This window comes from Spodoptera frugiperda, chromosome 1 (genome assembly GCF_023101765.2).
Source record: "Spodoptera frugiperda isolate SF20-4 chromosome 1, AGI-APGP_CSIRO_Sfru_2.0, whole genome shotgun sequence".
NCBI classification, from domain to species: Eukaryota; Metazoa; Arthropoda; class Insecta; order Lepidoptera; family Noctuidae; genus Spodoptera; species Spodoptera frugiperda.
This window is the reverse complement of record NC_064212.1, coordinates 8,815,733-8,833,892: the sequence shown is the minus strand read 5'-3', so window position 1 is coordinate 8,833,892 and position 18,160 is coordinate 8,815,733. Positions and strand designations below refer to the sequence as shown.

Here is an 18,160-nt window from a genome sequence, read left to right as displayed (position 1 = left end):
GGCCTTTATTCCGAAGAAATTCGAACAGCAATGTGATATACCTTATTAGAAAGCTTATTTATTAAGCTACTCGATTATGCTTAAATATGTTTTTTTCAGTCCTCCGTTTTTGTAAAAAACTGAAAAATGTATCAGTAAAAACAAAACGCAATTTTTTTTCATTTATCCGTTTCTGAGACTTATTATTGTTTAAAATGTAAGTAATATTGAGGTTTCTACTTAATACTTCTTGTTTTTATGATAATTTAAGCTACAGTTTCATGTAATTAAGAAAAAAATATTTACTATCGTAATAATGCAATATCAAAACGTGGCGAAAAAGCAATCCGTAAATGTCAGATTGAGGATTTGTCAAATAACCGATTTGACGTTTGACGGTTTGACGTTAACATAAAATAAATAAATCGTCGCCATGCCAAAGTTATTCCATAGAAATAGAAAATAATACACTTATAATAATTCTGTCGCTGAGAAATGAAAATGTCTTGTCTTTTCAGTTTCAGCTACTAGTAGCAGCATTAATATATGTATTTGTCATGGTATTTAAAATCGAAGTTGCTATAAGCCAGAGAATATTTTGTTTTACGGAGTTCAGATGGCAATGTAGCTCAGAAGATCCGTGTAAAATAATAATATTCAGCCGTATCTAAAGGAGACTGGAAGCTGATCCTAATATAATTTGGGAATAAGACGATGAACTTGTGAAATCAAAAGAAAGTGTTCTAGTTTTCATTTTAATAAATACAATCTACAACTACAACTATAGGCAGTTGTCCCACCGGCAACGATGAACGAGTAACGAGTAGAGCTAGAACTAGCAACGAGTTAAGCGAGACGTGGCGAGCGAGTGTGTAGTTCTGATATTTGTGTAGCTCGGCTATAAGCGAGTGTGCGAGTGAGGCGGGCGATTACTCGCACTACGATACGCACTGTAGAGAAATGACCACTGGTTGCTCGCTCGGCGTTTGTTTTAATCGCTTGGCGAGTGTCACCGAGCGAGTGTTATCTTTCATAGCTCTTGTCACTCAGCGACAAACTAGTGAAGCGAGCACTCGCCGGCAGTGTGAACAGTCAGCGATCAACTATTTGTATATGCATCTCTTTTGTTTACACGGAAAGTATATCTATTGTACGTTTCTTGAGCGAGAAAATAGCCGATAGTTAGTCGTTCACTCGCCGTTGGTGGGACAACTGCCATAGTTGTCATCATTGCATAGGGATAGAAGTAATAAAATAAAAATAGGTTATTAATTATTTGTGCTTTATTCATCTTCTTCATTTTCGACATCATCTCTTACTAAAATACTGTCTAAGAAACTGGCAGGTGGGGGTGGCATATTTTCCTGATGCCGTGCCCATCCCAAGTACCAAACAATGGTCATAACATGTGCACAGCTTCCAATGGTACGTTTCCCTATAATGCAACTGCAATAATATTGTGCAATTCGCTGACACCAATCTGTAATACCACTATTTAAATTCAACAATATATATGTACAATATATTTTATTGCTTTGGTGGCGTGACCTTATTCTTCCTCTTAATAAAAATGAATTATTTGAATGTTCTAGGAGATTAGTGTCAACTTCTATTCTAAATGTACCATTTTCTCGAATGTGTTCCCCATAATATGATCTTGCCTGTTTTATTTGGTAAATACCCAATGAAAATAAAATAAGATCCCTCATTTCCATCACAGGGAACACATCCAAATGGGGTAGCTGGCCATCTAATGAAACAAAATTGACTCTATGTCTGTTAATATTTCCTTCAATAACATAATCAGCTAGTGTGTTTGGCATATGGAATCTTTCTTGGGCTCTGGTTAAAATTGCCTCTGCATCTGGATGGTCAGTAATAAGGGGATGGAAACAATTAAGAATAGCTGCTGCAACTTTAAAATCAGTCATGAGGTTTCTAGAAGCACAATTAAAATAATCAGCCCTGAATATTTTAAAATCCCGTTTAAACCGACCATTTACTACTTCTACCACCCACCTACACAAAGTAACCATTCGAGATTTATTTGCTTTTAAAGTAGATAATTGTCGTTCACCAACATCCAAACTCTCAGGTTTTTTAATTGAATACCCCAAGGAAGTTAATAAACCAATAGCATCCCTAAAGCCACGATCTAAAATAAAAACATCGTTTTGTCTAAAGTAAGACCTTAGTGGAGAGTTTTCATTTTGAAAGAGATCTTTCATAATATCAGCATCTGACTGTGTTGCAGCGTAAGGTCCAAAGGCATCAATAATGTGGCCATCACAAGTCACCATCAGAAAAGGTTTAACTAAATTGCGATACTTATGCAAACTATAAGTTTTTTTTTGAAACAAATAATTTGATGATTTTTGCAAATAGATGTAAGTGCCATCGCAGATTACTATTGGGTTATTAGCATCTGTTCCGAAAAGTCCCTGTGGTATCAAAAGATTATGGACACTGTGTTGCTCGCGAGTCATATGACCAACCCCTAAATGCAAAGGCACATAATAAGTGCTTAGACAAGACCTTGCTTTTTTGACGTAATTTGCTACTGTACCCTTAGAGGTTAAAAAAAGACTGGCTATACGTGCAAATGATTCACCTGTTCTTAATTTAACTAGATACATGCCAAGAGCAGTTTTGGCTTTATTACAGATTGTTTCTATCTGACCAACACTGTTAAACAATGATAAAAAGTTAGCTACTGTGAGGCCAGTCCAATAATGACACAGTCGGTCTGAGCAGTTTTCAATATCTTCGAAATTAAGCACAGAACCAACTGGTCTATGACACAACAAATCTAACATATTTTCAATTTGCATTCTGTTGAAACTGTGTATAAAATCAAATTCATTTAGAATATCCCAGTTATATAACATTGAATGTTCATGACATACTCTAGCATTCTCAGAAATATATATTTTATATTGACACAAGATCGATCTTTTTAAATAGCGAGAAACTCTAATACGTTCAGGGTTCACACAGTCTGGTACAAAACAGTGGGATGTTGTGTCTGATATACGAGCATATGAAACTAAATTAATTGTATCAATTGGTGGTCGAATATTGGGCATCTGATCAGCCCAAGATTCTGTTTCTGAGCTTGGCACGGTTATTGAACTTGATGCAGGAACTGAGTCAACATTTGGTTCTTCTGGAATGACAGCTGGAACTGACACCTCATTTGTTTGCATTTGGACTGGGACCACTGGCGCTTCAAATTCCAGGGATACAGGAGGTTCCGTTTCTAACCGGGGTGTATTATGATAAGCCCTCATCCAGCAAGCATTACATGCCCAAGCTTCATTTGGAACCTGTTGAAATAAATGTTTTAATATTACAAAAGTCTATTATTGTGTAAGTAAAGTAATAAACAATTATTAAATTATTACCTGTCGGGGAAATATTTGATTTTCTATGTAAGTTCTCAAATCAGATCCCTCTAATAATGAGCGACGTCGTCTGCCTGTGCGTTGACCCAATGAAATGCCACAAGATATGCATACAAATATGTGTGAAACCGTTCTGACAGTGGGATTTTCAGTACGATTATTAGCTTCTTGTGCAACTAGGTGAACACATGCTTGGCATAACCGGTCATTATCACTAATCTGTAAATCAAAATAATAATTATTATGCTAATGATTTAATAATTCAGTGATTGAAAAAAATCACTACATAGTGTAAAACAAAGTTGCCCTCCATGTCAGTCTGTCTGTGCCTTTCTAAGTCTTCTTCTAAACCACACAATGGATTTTGATGCGGTTTTCACCATTAGGTAGAGTATTTCTCAACAAAGGTTAATATACATATATAGTTTATGGGCATTCTTATGTAATTGATTGATAAATACAATATAGTTTCCCCATTTAACACTCAGCGAAGTGAGGGTGGATGGCTTGTATGGTATAAAATCTATTTTGTGAAACACTAATGGAAGAACAACTTAATACATACACCACAACTTGATACATATATGTCTAATAAAATACTATTTAACACTACAATAATATAATGTCTGAAGAAACTTATTTTACGTCATTCCGCAAGGGAGACCGTAAACAAGCAAGACAGTTTTTTTATTTAGGATTGAGTCCTTCAAGTCATGAGTTTTATAGTATTGTGTGTTAGAGCTTTACCATAATGCCAATATGCCAATGGTTACCAGTGTAGGCACTCAAAGCCTTGTTTGTGAATAAAACAATACTTCTAGTAGATTAAAGTTACATCTATGGATTAAAGAAATAAATAACTTACCTCACGCCCGCACCATTCTTCAATTATCAAAGCTAGCTCTGGGCTCAGATCTGCAGCATGGTATTCATACTGCAGGATGTCAGGTTGCAAGATAACATAGCAATTAACACATGCAGCCATGGCTTTCGAATAAACGATAGTCCAAATCGCAAAGAATATCTGTCCAGTAAACACAAGCGGTAGGTAGATCACAAAAGAGGGGTCGGAGTCCGTAGAGCAGATGCAAAGGTCAAATGAAGTAAGAACACAACACTCAAATCACAACGAAATTACGAACAACGCGATAGGTACGATGTCGGAAAGTCGTCTGATTGTTTATTTTGGTGTCACAGATGAGCCACAGATGTAAAAGTACCACAGATATACACAAATATACCGTCATATCAATTGCCACAGGGTTGCTAGCCCTTAAAAATAATGTTTGTAGGGATACAAGCTTATATTATTTCAACTTCGCTTTAAAAAAAAACGGAGGGCTGTAAAATCTTATTTAATGCCTCAAAAAATCAAAATAATTACGCTCTTTCAACCTATATAGGTCAGCATGCTGTTCAATTTAAAATTATTTTAAGCCCAAGCCCCATACATTTCTTGAACGTCTCCTTTTCATTCATGTTTGCTGGCATGATCGCGGTCCACGTATTATAAGGATTAGTACAGCGTATGGGCACAGAATACTAGTATGGGCATTGGGCACTTTATCTTATTATATCCGAGAAAGAACGACAGAATAACAGAAGAAACCTTTTACAACATTTAGTGTTGCCAATAGCAACACTGATCAAATTCAATCAATGCTTGCTCTTGCTGGCTGTCAGTCAGTGTCAGCAATCGGAATGTTTTGTGACTTGTGTCTAGAGTCTCATGTTCGCGCGCCGGTTAAAAAAATGTAATATAATGTGTTTAAAACAGTAATTTAACTATAGTTTTCTATTTTGTTTTCAAGTTATTACAATGAGTGCTTCATTCGAGGATACAGTGTTTGATTTTGATTTAAATTTTCTCAATCAACCTACAACATCAAACACGGTAAGTTTTGTAGATTTAAGGTTAGAAGCATATATTTTTGTATTATTTGTACATGTTTTAATGTAAATTCTGTTTAATACATTATTTATTGACTTCAAGTTTCATTTTTTGTCTTAAATTGACAGAAATTTAGAAAGTAATGTAATATGGAAAGGCATTTTTGATCATGATAGTAATATTGTTTCTGCATGTTAGGAGATAATGTACCTGCATTATGTATACTGTATACTATACGATTGATTCTGCAATAAAAACATCTATGCTGTGACAAATGTAGCAATTTAATTTTGTTAGTTAAAACTGCTAAAGCGAAAATGTGGTCACAACAATAGATCAATTTCTGTATGCCATGACTAGGTTAGGTAGTTGATTGTTTGATTGAACTATAATTATATTGAATACGAGATAGTAATAAGAATTACAATACTTAATGTTGATACCTCTGGCATACAAAACAATTTAGACTAGCGGTAGCCAAATTAAGGCCTGTGTTACTACCAACTGCCGATCAAGTATCTGTTACTGATAGCTGACTGCGATGACTAGAGATGATATAGATTAAGTATACTATATCTAGACAATGTATGTAATAAACTATCATATCATCGTCATTTTTCATACATACTTGTTGTACATGCAATAGAATATGTCTACAACGGAAAGGAGTTACTAAATTTCTATTTTTGTCTGATACACATGAATTTGATTTGATTTAGAAAATGTGGATGTCTTTGGTCAGCACCAAACTGACCATTTACTTCTCGTAAGCTGGTATATAAGACTCAATAGAAAACACATTGGGCTCGCGTGGATCTGCATTTGTGTGTGTTGCGCATTGCGCGGATACCAAGGGTTAATTTCTATGCTTTTTAACAGCGTATTTATGCTTTTCTAATTGTGTTTAATCTATTTTGTGTTTCAGGAACAAGATACTCAGACAAGATTAGAGAAGCTCAGAAGATCTATTATTTACTTGAAAAAGAAAGTTGTTTTTGCTGAGTAAGTGTTCAGAACTGATATTAATAATTACAGATATTGAATATATTATGTCTATGTTTACTAATTAGTGAAACTTATCAAGATATGTAATAATAATTTCTTCTTTATTTTTTCAGTGCTGCCGTGTGTAGATATAAAACTGCGAGACATTATGCAAGAGTATTGGAAAATAATCAATTGTACTCCAATGAAGGGTGCAAACAACATCTTATTGAAATAAGAAACTTCATTGATAAAGTGGGCAAATTAGAAACTGTAAGTTCAACTTTATGTTATTGATATGTTAAGTCATTGTTCATCTATTTATTATTAAGATTATTAAACCTTTTGTGTGCGTGTGTGTATGGTAATGAGATACAATAAAAATTGGTTATGACTCGCATAGATCTACGTTCCGGGATACCATGGGTTAAAGCAACCATTATAAATGCCTAAAACAATCTTAAACTTCTGGAGATTATAATATGATTCAACTATAAAATGTCTTAGTTTCAAACCAGGTGGTCTGTACTGCAGCAAATATTATTCTTGCTGTAGCCAGTAGTTAAAATATCACTACAGAATTATCTTGACCATGTGTAACATATATGTGATTGTTTATGTGTGATCCATTGTGATTGTTAGTGATATTAGATTTTATTTATTCTTATACTTAAGTATTATGCACTAAACATGTACTTTTCTTTGGATACTATAGGAAAACCGGCAGTTAGAAGAAAGGATCAAAGAAAAGAATAAAGAAATTGGTGACTTACAAAACAAATATGAAGCTCTTGAAAAAACAGGAAATCAGATCCAGGTAAAGTGTATTCACAGGTTCATACCTGAATAATAATTTCTTTAATTAGCATGTATTTTATCAAGTCGGGGATCCCCAGAAATATCAGAAAAAGCTACTTTATGACATTGGTATAAAAATATTAGGAAACTATCCTAAAATTATTTTAATGTTTCAGTTGCTGCTTAAAGAGAAAAGTAAACAGCCAGATCCACCAAAGGCGATTTCTAATGTTGATAAAGACAAGAAAAAAGATAATTGTAAATCTTGCAACAAGAATCAATTAAAATATGATATACTAGATAAAGAAGTTGAGACTCTCCGCAAAGACAATAATAGACTTTCATGGTTAGAGAGAGATAATGAGAAGCTTCGCAAGGAGAATGCCAGAATACCAAGCTTGGCACAAGAAATTTTGGATCTTCGTAAGGAAGTTTCCGACCTTGCTACGCCAGACGCCATTAATGATGGTATCAAAAAGGCTACTGCAAAAATACAATATTTACAAAAAGAAATTGATGAACTACTAAAGGAAAATAGTAAAATTGTAAAGTTAGAAAAAGAAATTGAAGTACTTCGGGCAGAGAATGCCAAAGCTAAAAATTTTGAAAAAGAAATAGCAAAACTCCATAGAGAAACTGCGAAGATTCCGAAATTGAAGCTGGAAAATGACATTCTACGTAAAGAATGCACTAAAATTCCTAATTTGGAGAAAGAAGTTTCAGTGCTCAGTGTCAAGAATGCCAAACTTGCGAATTTGGAGAGACTTCATAAGAATCTTTGTGATGAGCTTGTTAAAGTCCCATATAAGGGGAAAGAGTTGGAAAATCTACTCTCGCGTTTTAACTTGGCAGTTACTCCCACAGGTAAGATGTTTTTATCAATATTTATGACAGGGCAATAACATTTCTGATAATGATGATACCATCCTGTGTTCCATTTTAAATAATCGTATTGTAATTAAAAAAACCTGAAATATCTACTATTAGACACTTAGCCTTGTGGCTATGTTCGTGAGTTGTATGAAAATTGTTAGCTAATTAATCTAACAAGTTTCACAAAGAGCTACTAAAACCAGATTGAAATAATAAAAGATTTCTTATATTCTTTATAAAACTTTCAGGTACACCACAGAAACAAGGAAAACATAATTCTGTTCATAATGATACCAGTGAAGTGGATGATATAGAAGGAGCTGAAGATACCGTTGTACCTTCCACACCAGTCCGTACAGCTGCCGTAAGTTATAAAGTTAAAATAATGTAATAAAGTTAATATTACTTTAGTAAACTTAATACTATGTGTAATATTCTTCATATTATAAGTTTTAATTGTGTGCCACATTTTCTAATCTATCCATGTAATTTTCTGAAAAAAATATTTGCGTCATATTATAGTATTATGATTTCATTTGCAGGACAAACAAGCTGGCCTTGTCAAAAGTGCACCTGAACCACGCCTGTCCACTGATGATGATATTACTGAAGTTGTGGATGTAGACACCGGTCACAGAACTTCCCTTAACAACTCCAATATTGAAACACCGTCAAAATCTATAGTTCAGATGAAGGATAGTGTTATAACTAGCACAGTGCCCGTTATAGTATACAATGAGAGTCAAGGTCTTCACCGAAATAAGAACACAAATGAAAATCTTCATACTCAGAGTGTTTCTATAGTTTCAAAATGTGTTCCAAAGGACATGACCAGTCCAAATCATTCAGAAGACCATACTCCATCGAAATCCGAAGTTAAAGAAAATGTTTTAAGAGCTACAGTTCCTACTATTGTGTACAACCAGAATCTAGATGTTTCATGCAAGAAAGTTGAAGTTCAAGGACATAATGATCAGATTGAGAGAATACACAATTATAACCTGTCTAAAGACAAGACTCAAGTTCCCACTATAATGTTCAATGACAATAATATATGCTTTGATGAGAATGTAGTTGAAAGCCAAGAATATGATACCCAGAAAGTGTCCACTGCTCCAAAATGTGTACCAAACAATAACACACCTATTGCAACTATGTCAGATCAGATTGCAACTTCAAAAGTCCAGTGTCAAAAAAGTGTTATAACTGCAGTTCCCACTATTGTATACAATCAGAATGTAGACCATTCATCCAATGATAATCCAGTTGAGCCTCAAGGACATGATGGTCACGGTACACATAGAAGTACACAGATTGCACGGGAGAGAGAAAGTCTTGAATTGAACAATAGTAAAGTACGAGAAAGCCGCATTGAACTAGAGTTAGAAAAAATATTCAGTAACATGAAAATGTCCTTTAATGCTGTGACTCCTATCCCAAAAACACCAACAAGAGTAACTGAAGAAAGGATTATTACTAACCCCACAGAGAAGTTACTAAAATGCATGATGTTGAGTGACAAGAGTGATAAACTTCTGCTAAAACTAAAAGAACATATGCATTGTCATACTAAAGAGTTGTTTTGCCAATCAAATCCTAGATTTGCACTCCAAACTCATATTTTTGAATCGGAAAGTAGAACTGCAAAGTATAAGATAGATAAATTAATCCAATGTTTTGAAGCAATCTTAAGATCCAAACAGATCTTAAGTGAAGATTCAATGGATATGCAACCAAACTTACAAATATCGGAGCAACCATTGTATAATAAAGAAAATAATTTAGATTCAATAACTAACAAACGATTACCAGAAAGAGATGTAGACAGTTTTCCTGAAGATATGGAGAACATTCATGCTGTTACAGACCTAGGTGATGATCCAGATTTATGTGATAATACATCTCTATTTGATGATACAGAAGTTATGCAAGAGGATACTCATATTTCACAAAACCATCAAGAAGATTTGTCTGTATCGTTGAGCGAAAACGTTATTGAATCGTCTGCAACACAGTTACCAGAGAAAGATATAATTATTTTGCATAATTTACAAGATGAGAATAGACCATCTCAAATATCAAAACCTGTTACAGTTGACAAAAAACAAGAGAGATCTACTGTTAAAAATAAAATGTTTAAAGCTTCTGATAGTGTAAGACGTTCAAATATTACTACTCAAAAGAAGAAACGAATCACAAGAGGGGTCAAAAATGTAACTAGTAAGAAACATACACAGTTAGATAAACTGAAAAAACGTCTTCAACCAAAGTATAAAATTAGGAGAGAGTCTCCGCTGTTACAAAAATCGAATATAAAGCCAAAACCTATGCCTCCCACCAAAAAGACGGTATCAGCAAATGATACCTCTGTATCTCTCAATAATAAAGATGTCTATGAAAAAGCCGTTAAAGTAATGGCTGAAATAAATTCGCAAAAGTCTAAAATGTTAAAATCTCCACCTGTACGAAGAAAATCTATGTTATCTCCAACACATAAAATGTCTATCGAAGATGAGATTGACGTAATACCTAATTCACCGCCCAGAATGACTCGTGCTATGTCTCTAAAGCTTAGTGGTTTGGACATAGATACTGACATCAGTTATGATAAAGTACCAATGACATCGCCTAAAAATACACAGCCTTTACTATCTCCAAAGCTCAGAAATTCTTTGAACAAAGAGGCTGGGCAAAATGTTAACGAAATTACCTCACCTACAACATGTAAGGGTACTTTGCTTCTTGCAGTTGATAGAAGTGGCGACAATGTACCAAACTCAACACCCAAACACACTGAATGTCCTTTATCCTCGAAGCTCAATGATTCTGTGCAAACTGAAATTGATGATAGTGAGGAAATAGTACCAACTTCACCAGTCGAAGACCCAAAAACTCCGTTTACTTTCAATATCGAAACTAGTGGTGGTGATAAAGTACCATGTTCACCACCTAAGGAACTTAAAACTTTCACTGTGCTTGAGAGTACTATGGAAATTGAAGTAAATAGTAGTTGCGGGGGTATTATATCAAATTTACCACCCAAAGAACTGCAAACTCCTAAGAGTACTGTGCAAGTCAAAATGAATAATGATGATAAAATGCCAAATGAAAAACGTGTCAACATTAATGTGGATATTGTATCAGATTCACCAGTTGAAGTCCCAACCACTTCAAGGCGTAAGAGCGCTACGCAGATTGACAATAATAATTGTGATAAAGGACAAAATCCACCAACCACAACTTTATTGACCACGAGGCGTAAGAGTGCTTTGCAAACTGAAATAACTGTTAGTGGTAATAAAGAACAAAATTTAGTATCTGGTGAAGCTGATACTCCAGGTCCCGCAAGACGAAAGAGTGTTGTACAGTTTGAGTTAAATACCAACGGTGATAAAGTAACAAATTCACTAAATAAAGATCCTAAAACTTCACTGTCCACGAGACGCAAGAGTTGTTTAGAAATTGAAATTAATAAAGAAAGTGATAAGGTTCAAAGTTCACCACCCCAGGAACCAAAAACTCCTTTGTCGCCAAGGCTGAGGAGTTCTGTGCGTACCGATATCCACAATGAAGCTAATAAAGTATTATATTCCCCACCGAAAGTAACAAAAACACCACTGTCTCCAAGATTAAGGAGTTTTACGCAAAACGAATGTTACAGTAGTAATTCACCACCGAAACAAACAAAAGCTCTATTGTCTCCAAGGAGTAGGAATATTATACAAGATGATTTAGATCAAATACCACAAAAGATCTTGATCACGCCTAGAACTAAGAGAAAGATATCAGAATTATTTGATAACTGTGCAGTAGTTTTAACAAAAGACGAGACACTACTGGATTCTGTAGCAAATAAAAACTTAGTTCTCGAAAAGGCGCAAGAAGAAACCGAGTCGCAAACTGTAAGGGCAGCAAGAAGAAAACGCAGGTCTTCTTCTGATGAACCTCTTGTGCAACCAAAGAGAATATTGCGTAGTTCTGGTCAAAAGGGAGAAAGCGATAGGAAGTCTGGAGAAAACACAAATTCCATAGAAAGTACTTCGAAACTACAACAAAGCCCGAAACCTACTACCCAAAAAATTGTTACATATGATGACTTGGATATGTGGTCTGATGATGACCATCAGGAACTAGCTAAACTTCAGGAATTAGTTCCTAACAAGGAATCAGTTACTACAAATGATGTAAACACAGAAATTTGTCATCCAAAAGAGAGTATTTTGTGTTGCATGATAGAAAAATATGGAGTGGACTCTGTGAAACCATTTGCAAAGAAACCTTCAGGTATGTTGATAATTTTCGTAAAATACTTATAACTTGGTTTGTTTCCTATGATCTAGTTGCTGAGAAAATAATTTCGCCTTTTCGAGTATTTATACTGTTTTTTATCATCGTGATTTTGTATTATCTTTTTGTATTAAAACGTTTTTTGTATTATCTTTTGTTTACAGATTACGCAATTAAACAATTATGCGAAAAAATTGAAAAAGAAATTACAACCATATCAGAACTACCAATGAATGAAACGAAAAATGCCATGAACAAGTTAGTTGCTGATTTACGAAAAACAAACCACAAACTCTTTATAACCGCCATGATGAAATATTTAACAAAACCAGAAAGGAAACAGGAGTTATTTGGAAAAATATCTTTAACAGCTGCTCCGGCTATGACTAAGGCTGAACAAATTCTACTCTATGTGGTAGCACAACTAAAGAATCACTGGCCTATTGATATTGTTGACGCAATATTGTCCAACATTGAGTACACATTGTTCAGATTGAACAGAACACCAGAATTTGATGTGATTGAAAGTATGTCGCACTTCTATGCTCTCCTGTGTAGATATATTGGAGCTAAAAGCCGTTTACGGCTGTTTATTCTGGACGCCATGTATTGTATTCAATATAAATCTGTGCCGTTGATAAAGCAATGTATTGAAATATGGATGCATATAATACCATTAGCGCATATGGGTATTGGTATGTATTTATTTTTTACTAGTATTCAATTTTATTTGATGTGGTTTATGCCATATAATATAAGGATTTTAACTCAAAAATATTTGAATTTTTAGTAGGAATTTGTTAACATTTATATATTTTTTGTTACAGCCAAGAACCCTCTGGTGACATGTTTGGTATATCTCTTACATTTCTACAAGTGTGATGATAAATTGAACAGAGTGCAAGATATTAGAAACATTTTAAGCCGAAAATATTTCTATCAGATCACAGACTGGAATGAGACAAAAATACTAGAAATGTTTAAAAACTGTATCAAGGATTTGAAAGGTAAGGACTTCGTTATCAGCTTTTAGATATTTGTATGGTTATTATTATCGTAATTTGGTCTTGAATATTGCAATAATTTATAGCTTCAAAACTATTTTTTTTTTTTTATAGTCTGGGATACGAAAATTCTTTGCTATTTCAATTTCTAATTAGTCATTTAATTATCTTTCAGATATTCCCATTGACAAGAAAACGTTGAGATTGGCTCTGATTATTCTTGCCAAGCGACACGGACCGCGGTGGTGTCAAAATAATATCATTAAGAATTTACTTCAACCAATGATAGAAAAGGAAGGAGTATCCGACAACGTGAAGGAGTTTTGTGTGTCGATGATTGGGCCTCTGATGAAACCATACCCAGTTGATATGAAAATATATTGTGAGATAGCTATGAATCAACTTACTGATATTCTTAAAAATAATCGTGAGTATAAATAAAATCATATTATGTTTTTCAAATAAATTATCATGTAAGCCCAGATTTATTAATAATTTTCATTTTTATTTTTCAGCATCACCCAAAATGGAAGAAGCTGCAATCACCAGTATGTTATTCATCAACAGACATAACCAGGATAGTATTAACAAAATACTTTTAACGCGTAAAATGAAACCATTGTCGCCGGATCTTGAAAAAACTTTATGCGATTACGTAAAAACAAAGCCATTGAAAGTGTGGAAGAAACATCTTTCCGTAATAGCTCGCGTAACTTAATATTTTAGTGTTGTATTATTTAACTAAGTTGACTATCTGCTAAGCAGATATACATGTATAATTTTGTGTATGTGTAGTATTAATTAGGTACAGTTTTAACAGCTGTTCATTTTGAGAATTGATATATTTGTTCTAAGTAGAATATAAAAACTAAGTATCTGTGGATTAGTATTTTTGAGTCAGAGATTGTCTTTTCGATTAAGACAAAAGAATAGTCATAATTTAAGGATTTTGGGTATAACCTTAAGTAAGGATTACTTAGTGGTAATTTCAAGTATAGTATACTATAAGTCTCTAATTTATGTCATTTGATATTAATAATAAGTTATAGTGTTATGTAAAGGTACTATTTAGCTGATATTTAATCGATCTCATTAAAATATGCTTCTCCAATTTGTTTTCGTACTAAAATTAAATGTTCTAGATAGTCTAGAACCTTAGATGTGGCGTCTAGATGTACCCTCTTTCAAATTATTAAATAAAATGGGAACTCCATAAATATTTTCGGCAATAAACTAAAGTTTCAGCTGTTCTTGGAGAGAAAACAAAGGGTTTTATTTCAAATAATAATGCATTTATTGCATGTGGGTTCATATGTAGAAGTTGTGAAAATCGCTAATAAAAATCTGTACTTAGTATGAGTTTGCTTTACGACTAACGAATCGAAACGAGAGCGCGTTCGGAGCTCTGCTTGGTTGGTTTCAATTACTTTAAACGTAAAGCAAACCCAGTAAGGGTACAGTAGCTGCTTTTATGATCATATTGGGGCATGAAAGTGATGCACAATACATAGGTTTTTATCAGTGTAAATACCTTACAACTTATGGTACAAAATAATATAATCAGTTTTAACTGTACAGTTAAATCGTAGGTCCTACCGGTCCTATACAGCCTACACACAATACGATTTAACTGTACAATTCGACTGTTAAACTGCACAGTTAAATAGTATGGTGTGTAGCGTGCATTATATGAACATTGTAACTTCTTTTAATTGTACCAATCTAACTGTAAGACCTCTAAGTATAACAAGTTGTGATTTGAACTGAATAAAACCCATATTTTATGCTATATACCTAGTATTTTATTTTTAACATGTTTGTAAAAGATCATGTTTATAAATATTATAACCACAGAACACAGAACATATATTGTGTTCCATCATTACAATATCAAGCAGCAATTGAAACCTAATGGGAGTAGTTAAGAAATACTGAAATAAGCATAGATAATAATATAGTGTGTATTACTTTAAGCAAAACATTAATACTTAAATTAATTACATTCAATAAAATAAGTACAATACATATTTAATTCGTATTAATAATTTGTTTTATATTTTTTTATTTCTACCATAATCACGTGAATATTGACTAATTGTGTTCGTGCATTAGGAGTTAGCAACTTAGCAAACTTGTGGTAATATTGTACAAAGTTCGTAAGAGCCATTTGCAGTAGACCAGATCCAGTTACAAGATTTGGGAAGGAAACAAGCACTTCCCTATGAATCTCTTCAAGGCTTTGTTTCCAGCCAGAGCTGAATGACGCTACCAAAGATAAAGATTTGCGCTCCAAGTTTGCCAATTCCGTTTTTTTGTCAGAATCAAGTAATTGTTCACCTTCCTTGACAAACTGTATCATTCCTCCAAAATGTGGGCTTAAAATCTCCTCGACATATTCCGAGCTTCTAGCTTGCAGCTGTTCCCTGAAGCTTTCAGCCTCTTTTGTGTTATCTCTTGTTCTTTCCATTAATATACTCAAGATCATGTCATAGTTATTAATGAGGAAAATCAGTTGCTGTATCCTTTGTGGAAATTCAGCTGCCATTTTAAGTAAGAAGCAATTGACTTCATCTTGTAGAACAAGCAGAATATTGCTAAGTTCTTCTGAAGGAAACTGTTCGCTAAGGCTCAGCATAGCAGCAGAAAATTCGGCATATCTCCGGGTAATCTGAGAAGATAAATTTGTATAAATAAGCAATGGATGTAGTGAATTTAAAATGTTTATTGGAATTTTAAAAATCATGTTAGAATACTTACATAGTGAGGTCCCAATTCTTTATTGGATAATTTTGCAGGATCGCATTCTCGCACACTCTGAATATTTAATTTCAGCACATGCTCTAACCGTGGCCATAATGTGCCTTGCAGTGAATCCCAATAACTGAAAATGATAAAATGATTCATAACTTACATAGATTACACAAACATTGTATAAAAATATGGGTATAGATTGTAATTATAATAATTTACCTGTCTAAAGCACCTACTGCCCTTTTGTGGCACATCCATCTGTATCTGTTTATAAGTTGTATGCAAAGGTACAATGCCAGGCAGTCATCAATAATCATATTTGGTTTGCCTGTAAATCTTCTGTAGCACATAAAAGCATCAAAGTAAAATTTTAAAAGTATTATCATAGAATTCAACACATATTTGTTGTGCAAGTACAAAATATTGTAAATTGAAATAAAAATCATCTTGGCTACTTATTACTTTTATCACTACTAGGGTAAAATTATTAATAATAAGCAAGTTTTGTTATATTTAAATGTCAATAGTTACATACCACAAGCAAGGATAATGTTTTTCCAAGGATTCTATCAAACAATTCCTGTGCATGACTTCCTTTCACATGGAAGAATTCTGTTGTGAATAAATATTCCCTGCAGCCATTGTCTACCAGTGCATATTGGAGACTTCTGAAGAGGGCTTCATAGGAGTACTGCAGAAATATAATGACAAACACATGATATTACTATCAGCACCCAGAAAAAAAGAATATTATTTTCACTAAAAGGATATGTTTACCTTAGTTTTTTGCTGCACATGGGGTACAATAATGGGGGCTTCAAGTTGCTGAGCTAATACATCACCTCTGTTGCCAATTGTGAATATTGTGCTTTTATTTTTCAAGTTAGATTTTTGAAAGAAGCCTCCTTTAGATCCATCTTCAATCCCCATTAGATCATCTTTGCTGGGAGCTTCCTCATACTTTAACTTGTCCAATCTTGAGGCATATGATTTGAAATAAGAGTAGTATACTTTGCTCAGTGTGTCAATATATTCATTGCAAATCTCTTGGGCAACATTTCTCTCATTGGCTAATATAAACTCAAAGAAAAACTTGTACTTAAGCATAGCATTCTGAGGTATCTGATAGTTAGCCATTGGTTTGCGGAATTTATAAATATTCTCCAAAATGTATGCTCTTATTTTTGAAACAGCTTTTATCTTCAATTTTTCCAGAACATCTTTAACATCATGGCAAGCTTTAGTTTCTTTGAAGTCTTGCTCCTTCACAAAATTGAGTTTTTGGTTCAATATTGCTAACTGTACCATAAATTCTTTATCTGTTACAGGAACATTGTTGATACCACTGAAACAAAAATACTCGTATTTTATTCTAAAGTAAAACCATAAATAAATATTATTTTGAAAAGAAAAATACATACAATATAAGTGTTTCAGAGACTGCCATGTCTTCAATAAAAGTAGATAGAGGACCCTTCAACACCTGCCGATTAGACAGTTGCACTGACATGCTTACTGAGCGCTTCTGTAAACTAATTATTTCATTGCTGATACTGCCCAGGTCATTCTGAAACAAGTAAATAATCGATGTAACTAACTATTCACAACTTACATATGGATGCTATGTAAAGGAGCAATTTTTATTAATACTTACTTGGAAAACCATTAGCATGCTTTCCATTTTAGCAAGGATTCCATCACAATCTTCAATCTGGTTGTGTAAAGAGGCAATATTTTCACTTTCTTTCAAGTAATCTGCTACAGATGTCTTTTCGGCATCCTTTATACCTTTGTCGAGTTGCAAGGCATACTCCCGCAAGTCTGTGCCATTTCGAAGCACTTCTTGTATTTCAAAGTCTTCCAGGTTTTTATCCAGTCCGTCCTTAATATCCGTAGATTCCGACATGTTGTAAATTTTAATGAAAAAGACTACCAATACTAATTAAAACGTAGCAACATCAACAAGCTATTTAGATTTCGTTAGATATCATTTATTTCCATTTTATCTATCAATATAACTGCACTTCAATGGTTGATTAAAGTTAAAGTAGGAATTATGTTTACTGAAAGTAAATACAATATTTTCCCTGTTTTAATTAATTAATGTACCACAAAATCACAATAGTCCCAAATATGTTTATTCAGGATTTTGACACTGACAGAAGGGTAACACATAATGACAGAATGAC

The 18,160-nt window shown here is 33.7% G+C and overlaps 3 protein-coding genes across 3 annotated transcripts; 1 reads left to right on the top strand and 2 right to left on the bottom strand.

Moving 5' to 3' along the window:
• Positions 1-1,244: 1,244 nt before the first annotated feature.
• On the bottom strand, positions 1,245-4,856 carry LOC118270263 (uncharacterized). The gene is made up of 3 exons (XM_035585760.2): positions 4,249-4,856; positions 3,384-3,602; positions 1,245-3,305 (listed from the first exon to the last, which is right to left on the bottom strand). Exons 1-3 carry the CDS (start codon positions 4,366-4,368, stop codon positions 1,263-1,265), a joined length of 2,382 nt encoding a protein of 793 aa, XP_035441653.2. The 5' UTR covers positions 4,369-4,856; the 3' UTR covers positions 1,245-1,262.
• Positions 4,857-5,057: 201 nt separating this feature from the next.
• LOC118273692 (uncharacterized) lies at positions 5,058-15,011 on the top strand. Its single transcript, XM_035590789.2, has 11 exons — positions 5,058-5,277; positions 6,200-6,276; positions 6,393-6,531; positions 6,974-7,075; positions 7,233-7,920; positions 8,178-8,293; positions 8,472-12,213; positions 12,381-12,911; positions 13,044-13,223; positions 13,396-13,647; positions 13,736-15,011. Exons 1-11 carry the CDS (start codon positions 5,203-5,205, stop codon positions 13,936-13,938), a joined length of 6,105 nt encoding a protein of 2,034 aa, XP_035446682.2. The 5' UTR covers positions 5,058-5,202; the 3' UTR covers positions 13,939-15,011.
• A 154-nt stretch (positions 15,012-15,165) lies between these two features.
• Positions 15,166-18,145, bottom strand: LOC118273694 (vacuolar protein sorting-associated protein 52 homolog). The gene is made up of 7 exons (XM_050697094.1): positions 17,626-18,145; positions 17,393-17,538; positions 16,749-17,316; positions 16,503-16,662; positions 16,191-16,299; positions 15,978-16,101; positions 15,166-15,888 (listed from the first exon to the last, which is right to left on the bottom strand). The coding sequence occupies exons 1-7, from the start codon at positions 17,875-17,877 to the stop codon at positions 15,259-15,261; spliced, it is 1,989 nt and encodes a 662-aa protein (XP_050553051.1). The 5' UTR covers positions 17,878-18,145; the 3' UTR covers positions 15,166-15,258.
• Between the last annotated feature and the right edge of the window lie 15 nt (positions 18,146-18,160).

What these genes read in the sequence shown, in the direction of transcription:
- LOC118270263 (XM_035585760.2), bottom strand. Translation starts at nt 4,368, where the DNA reads ATGGCTGCATGTGTTAATTGCTATGTTATCTTGCAACCTGACATCCTG. An exon ending in AAGAATGGTGCGGGCGTGAG is followed by an intron (nt 3,603 to 4,248) that starts GTAAGTTATTTA and finishes TTTGATTTACAG; the next exon opens with ATTAGTGATAATGACCGGTT. An exon ending in ATCAAATATTTCCCCGACAG is followed by an intron (nt 3,306 to 3,383) that starts GTAATAATTTAA and finishes TTATTTCAACAG; the next exon opens with GTTCCAAATGAAGCTTGGGC.
- LOC118273692 (XM_035590789.2), top strand. Translation starts at nt 5,203, where the DNA reads ATGAGTGCTTCATTCGAGGATACAGTGTTTGATTTTGATTTAAATTTT. An exon ending in CACCAGTCCGTACAGCTGCC is followed by an intron (nt 8,294 to 8,471) that starts GTAAGTTATAAA and finishes TTTCATTTGCAG; the next exon opens with GACAAACAAGCTGGCCTTGT. An exon ending in ATTTGCAAAGAAACCTTCAG is followed by an intron (nt 12,214 to 12,380) that starts GTATGTTGATAA and finishes TTTTGTTTACAG; the next exon opens with ATTACGCAATTAAACAATTA.
- LOC118273694 (XM_050697094.1), bottom strand. Translation starts at nt 17,877, where the DNA reads ATGTCGGAATCTACGGATATTAAGGACGGACTGGATAAAAACCTGGAA. An exon ending in GCATGCTAATGGTTTTCCAA is followed by an intron (nt 17,539 to 17,625) that starts GTAAGTATTAAT and finishes TACTTGTTTCAG; the next exon opens with AATGACCTGGGCAGTATCAG. An exon ending in AAGAATTGGGACCTCACTAT is followed by an intron (nt 15,889 to 15,977) that starts GTAAGTATTCTA and finishes TTATCTTCTCAG; the next exon opens with ATTACCCGGAGATATGCCGA.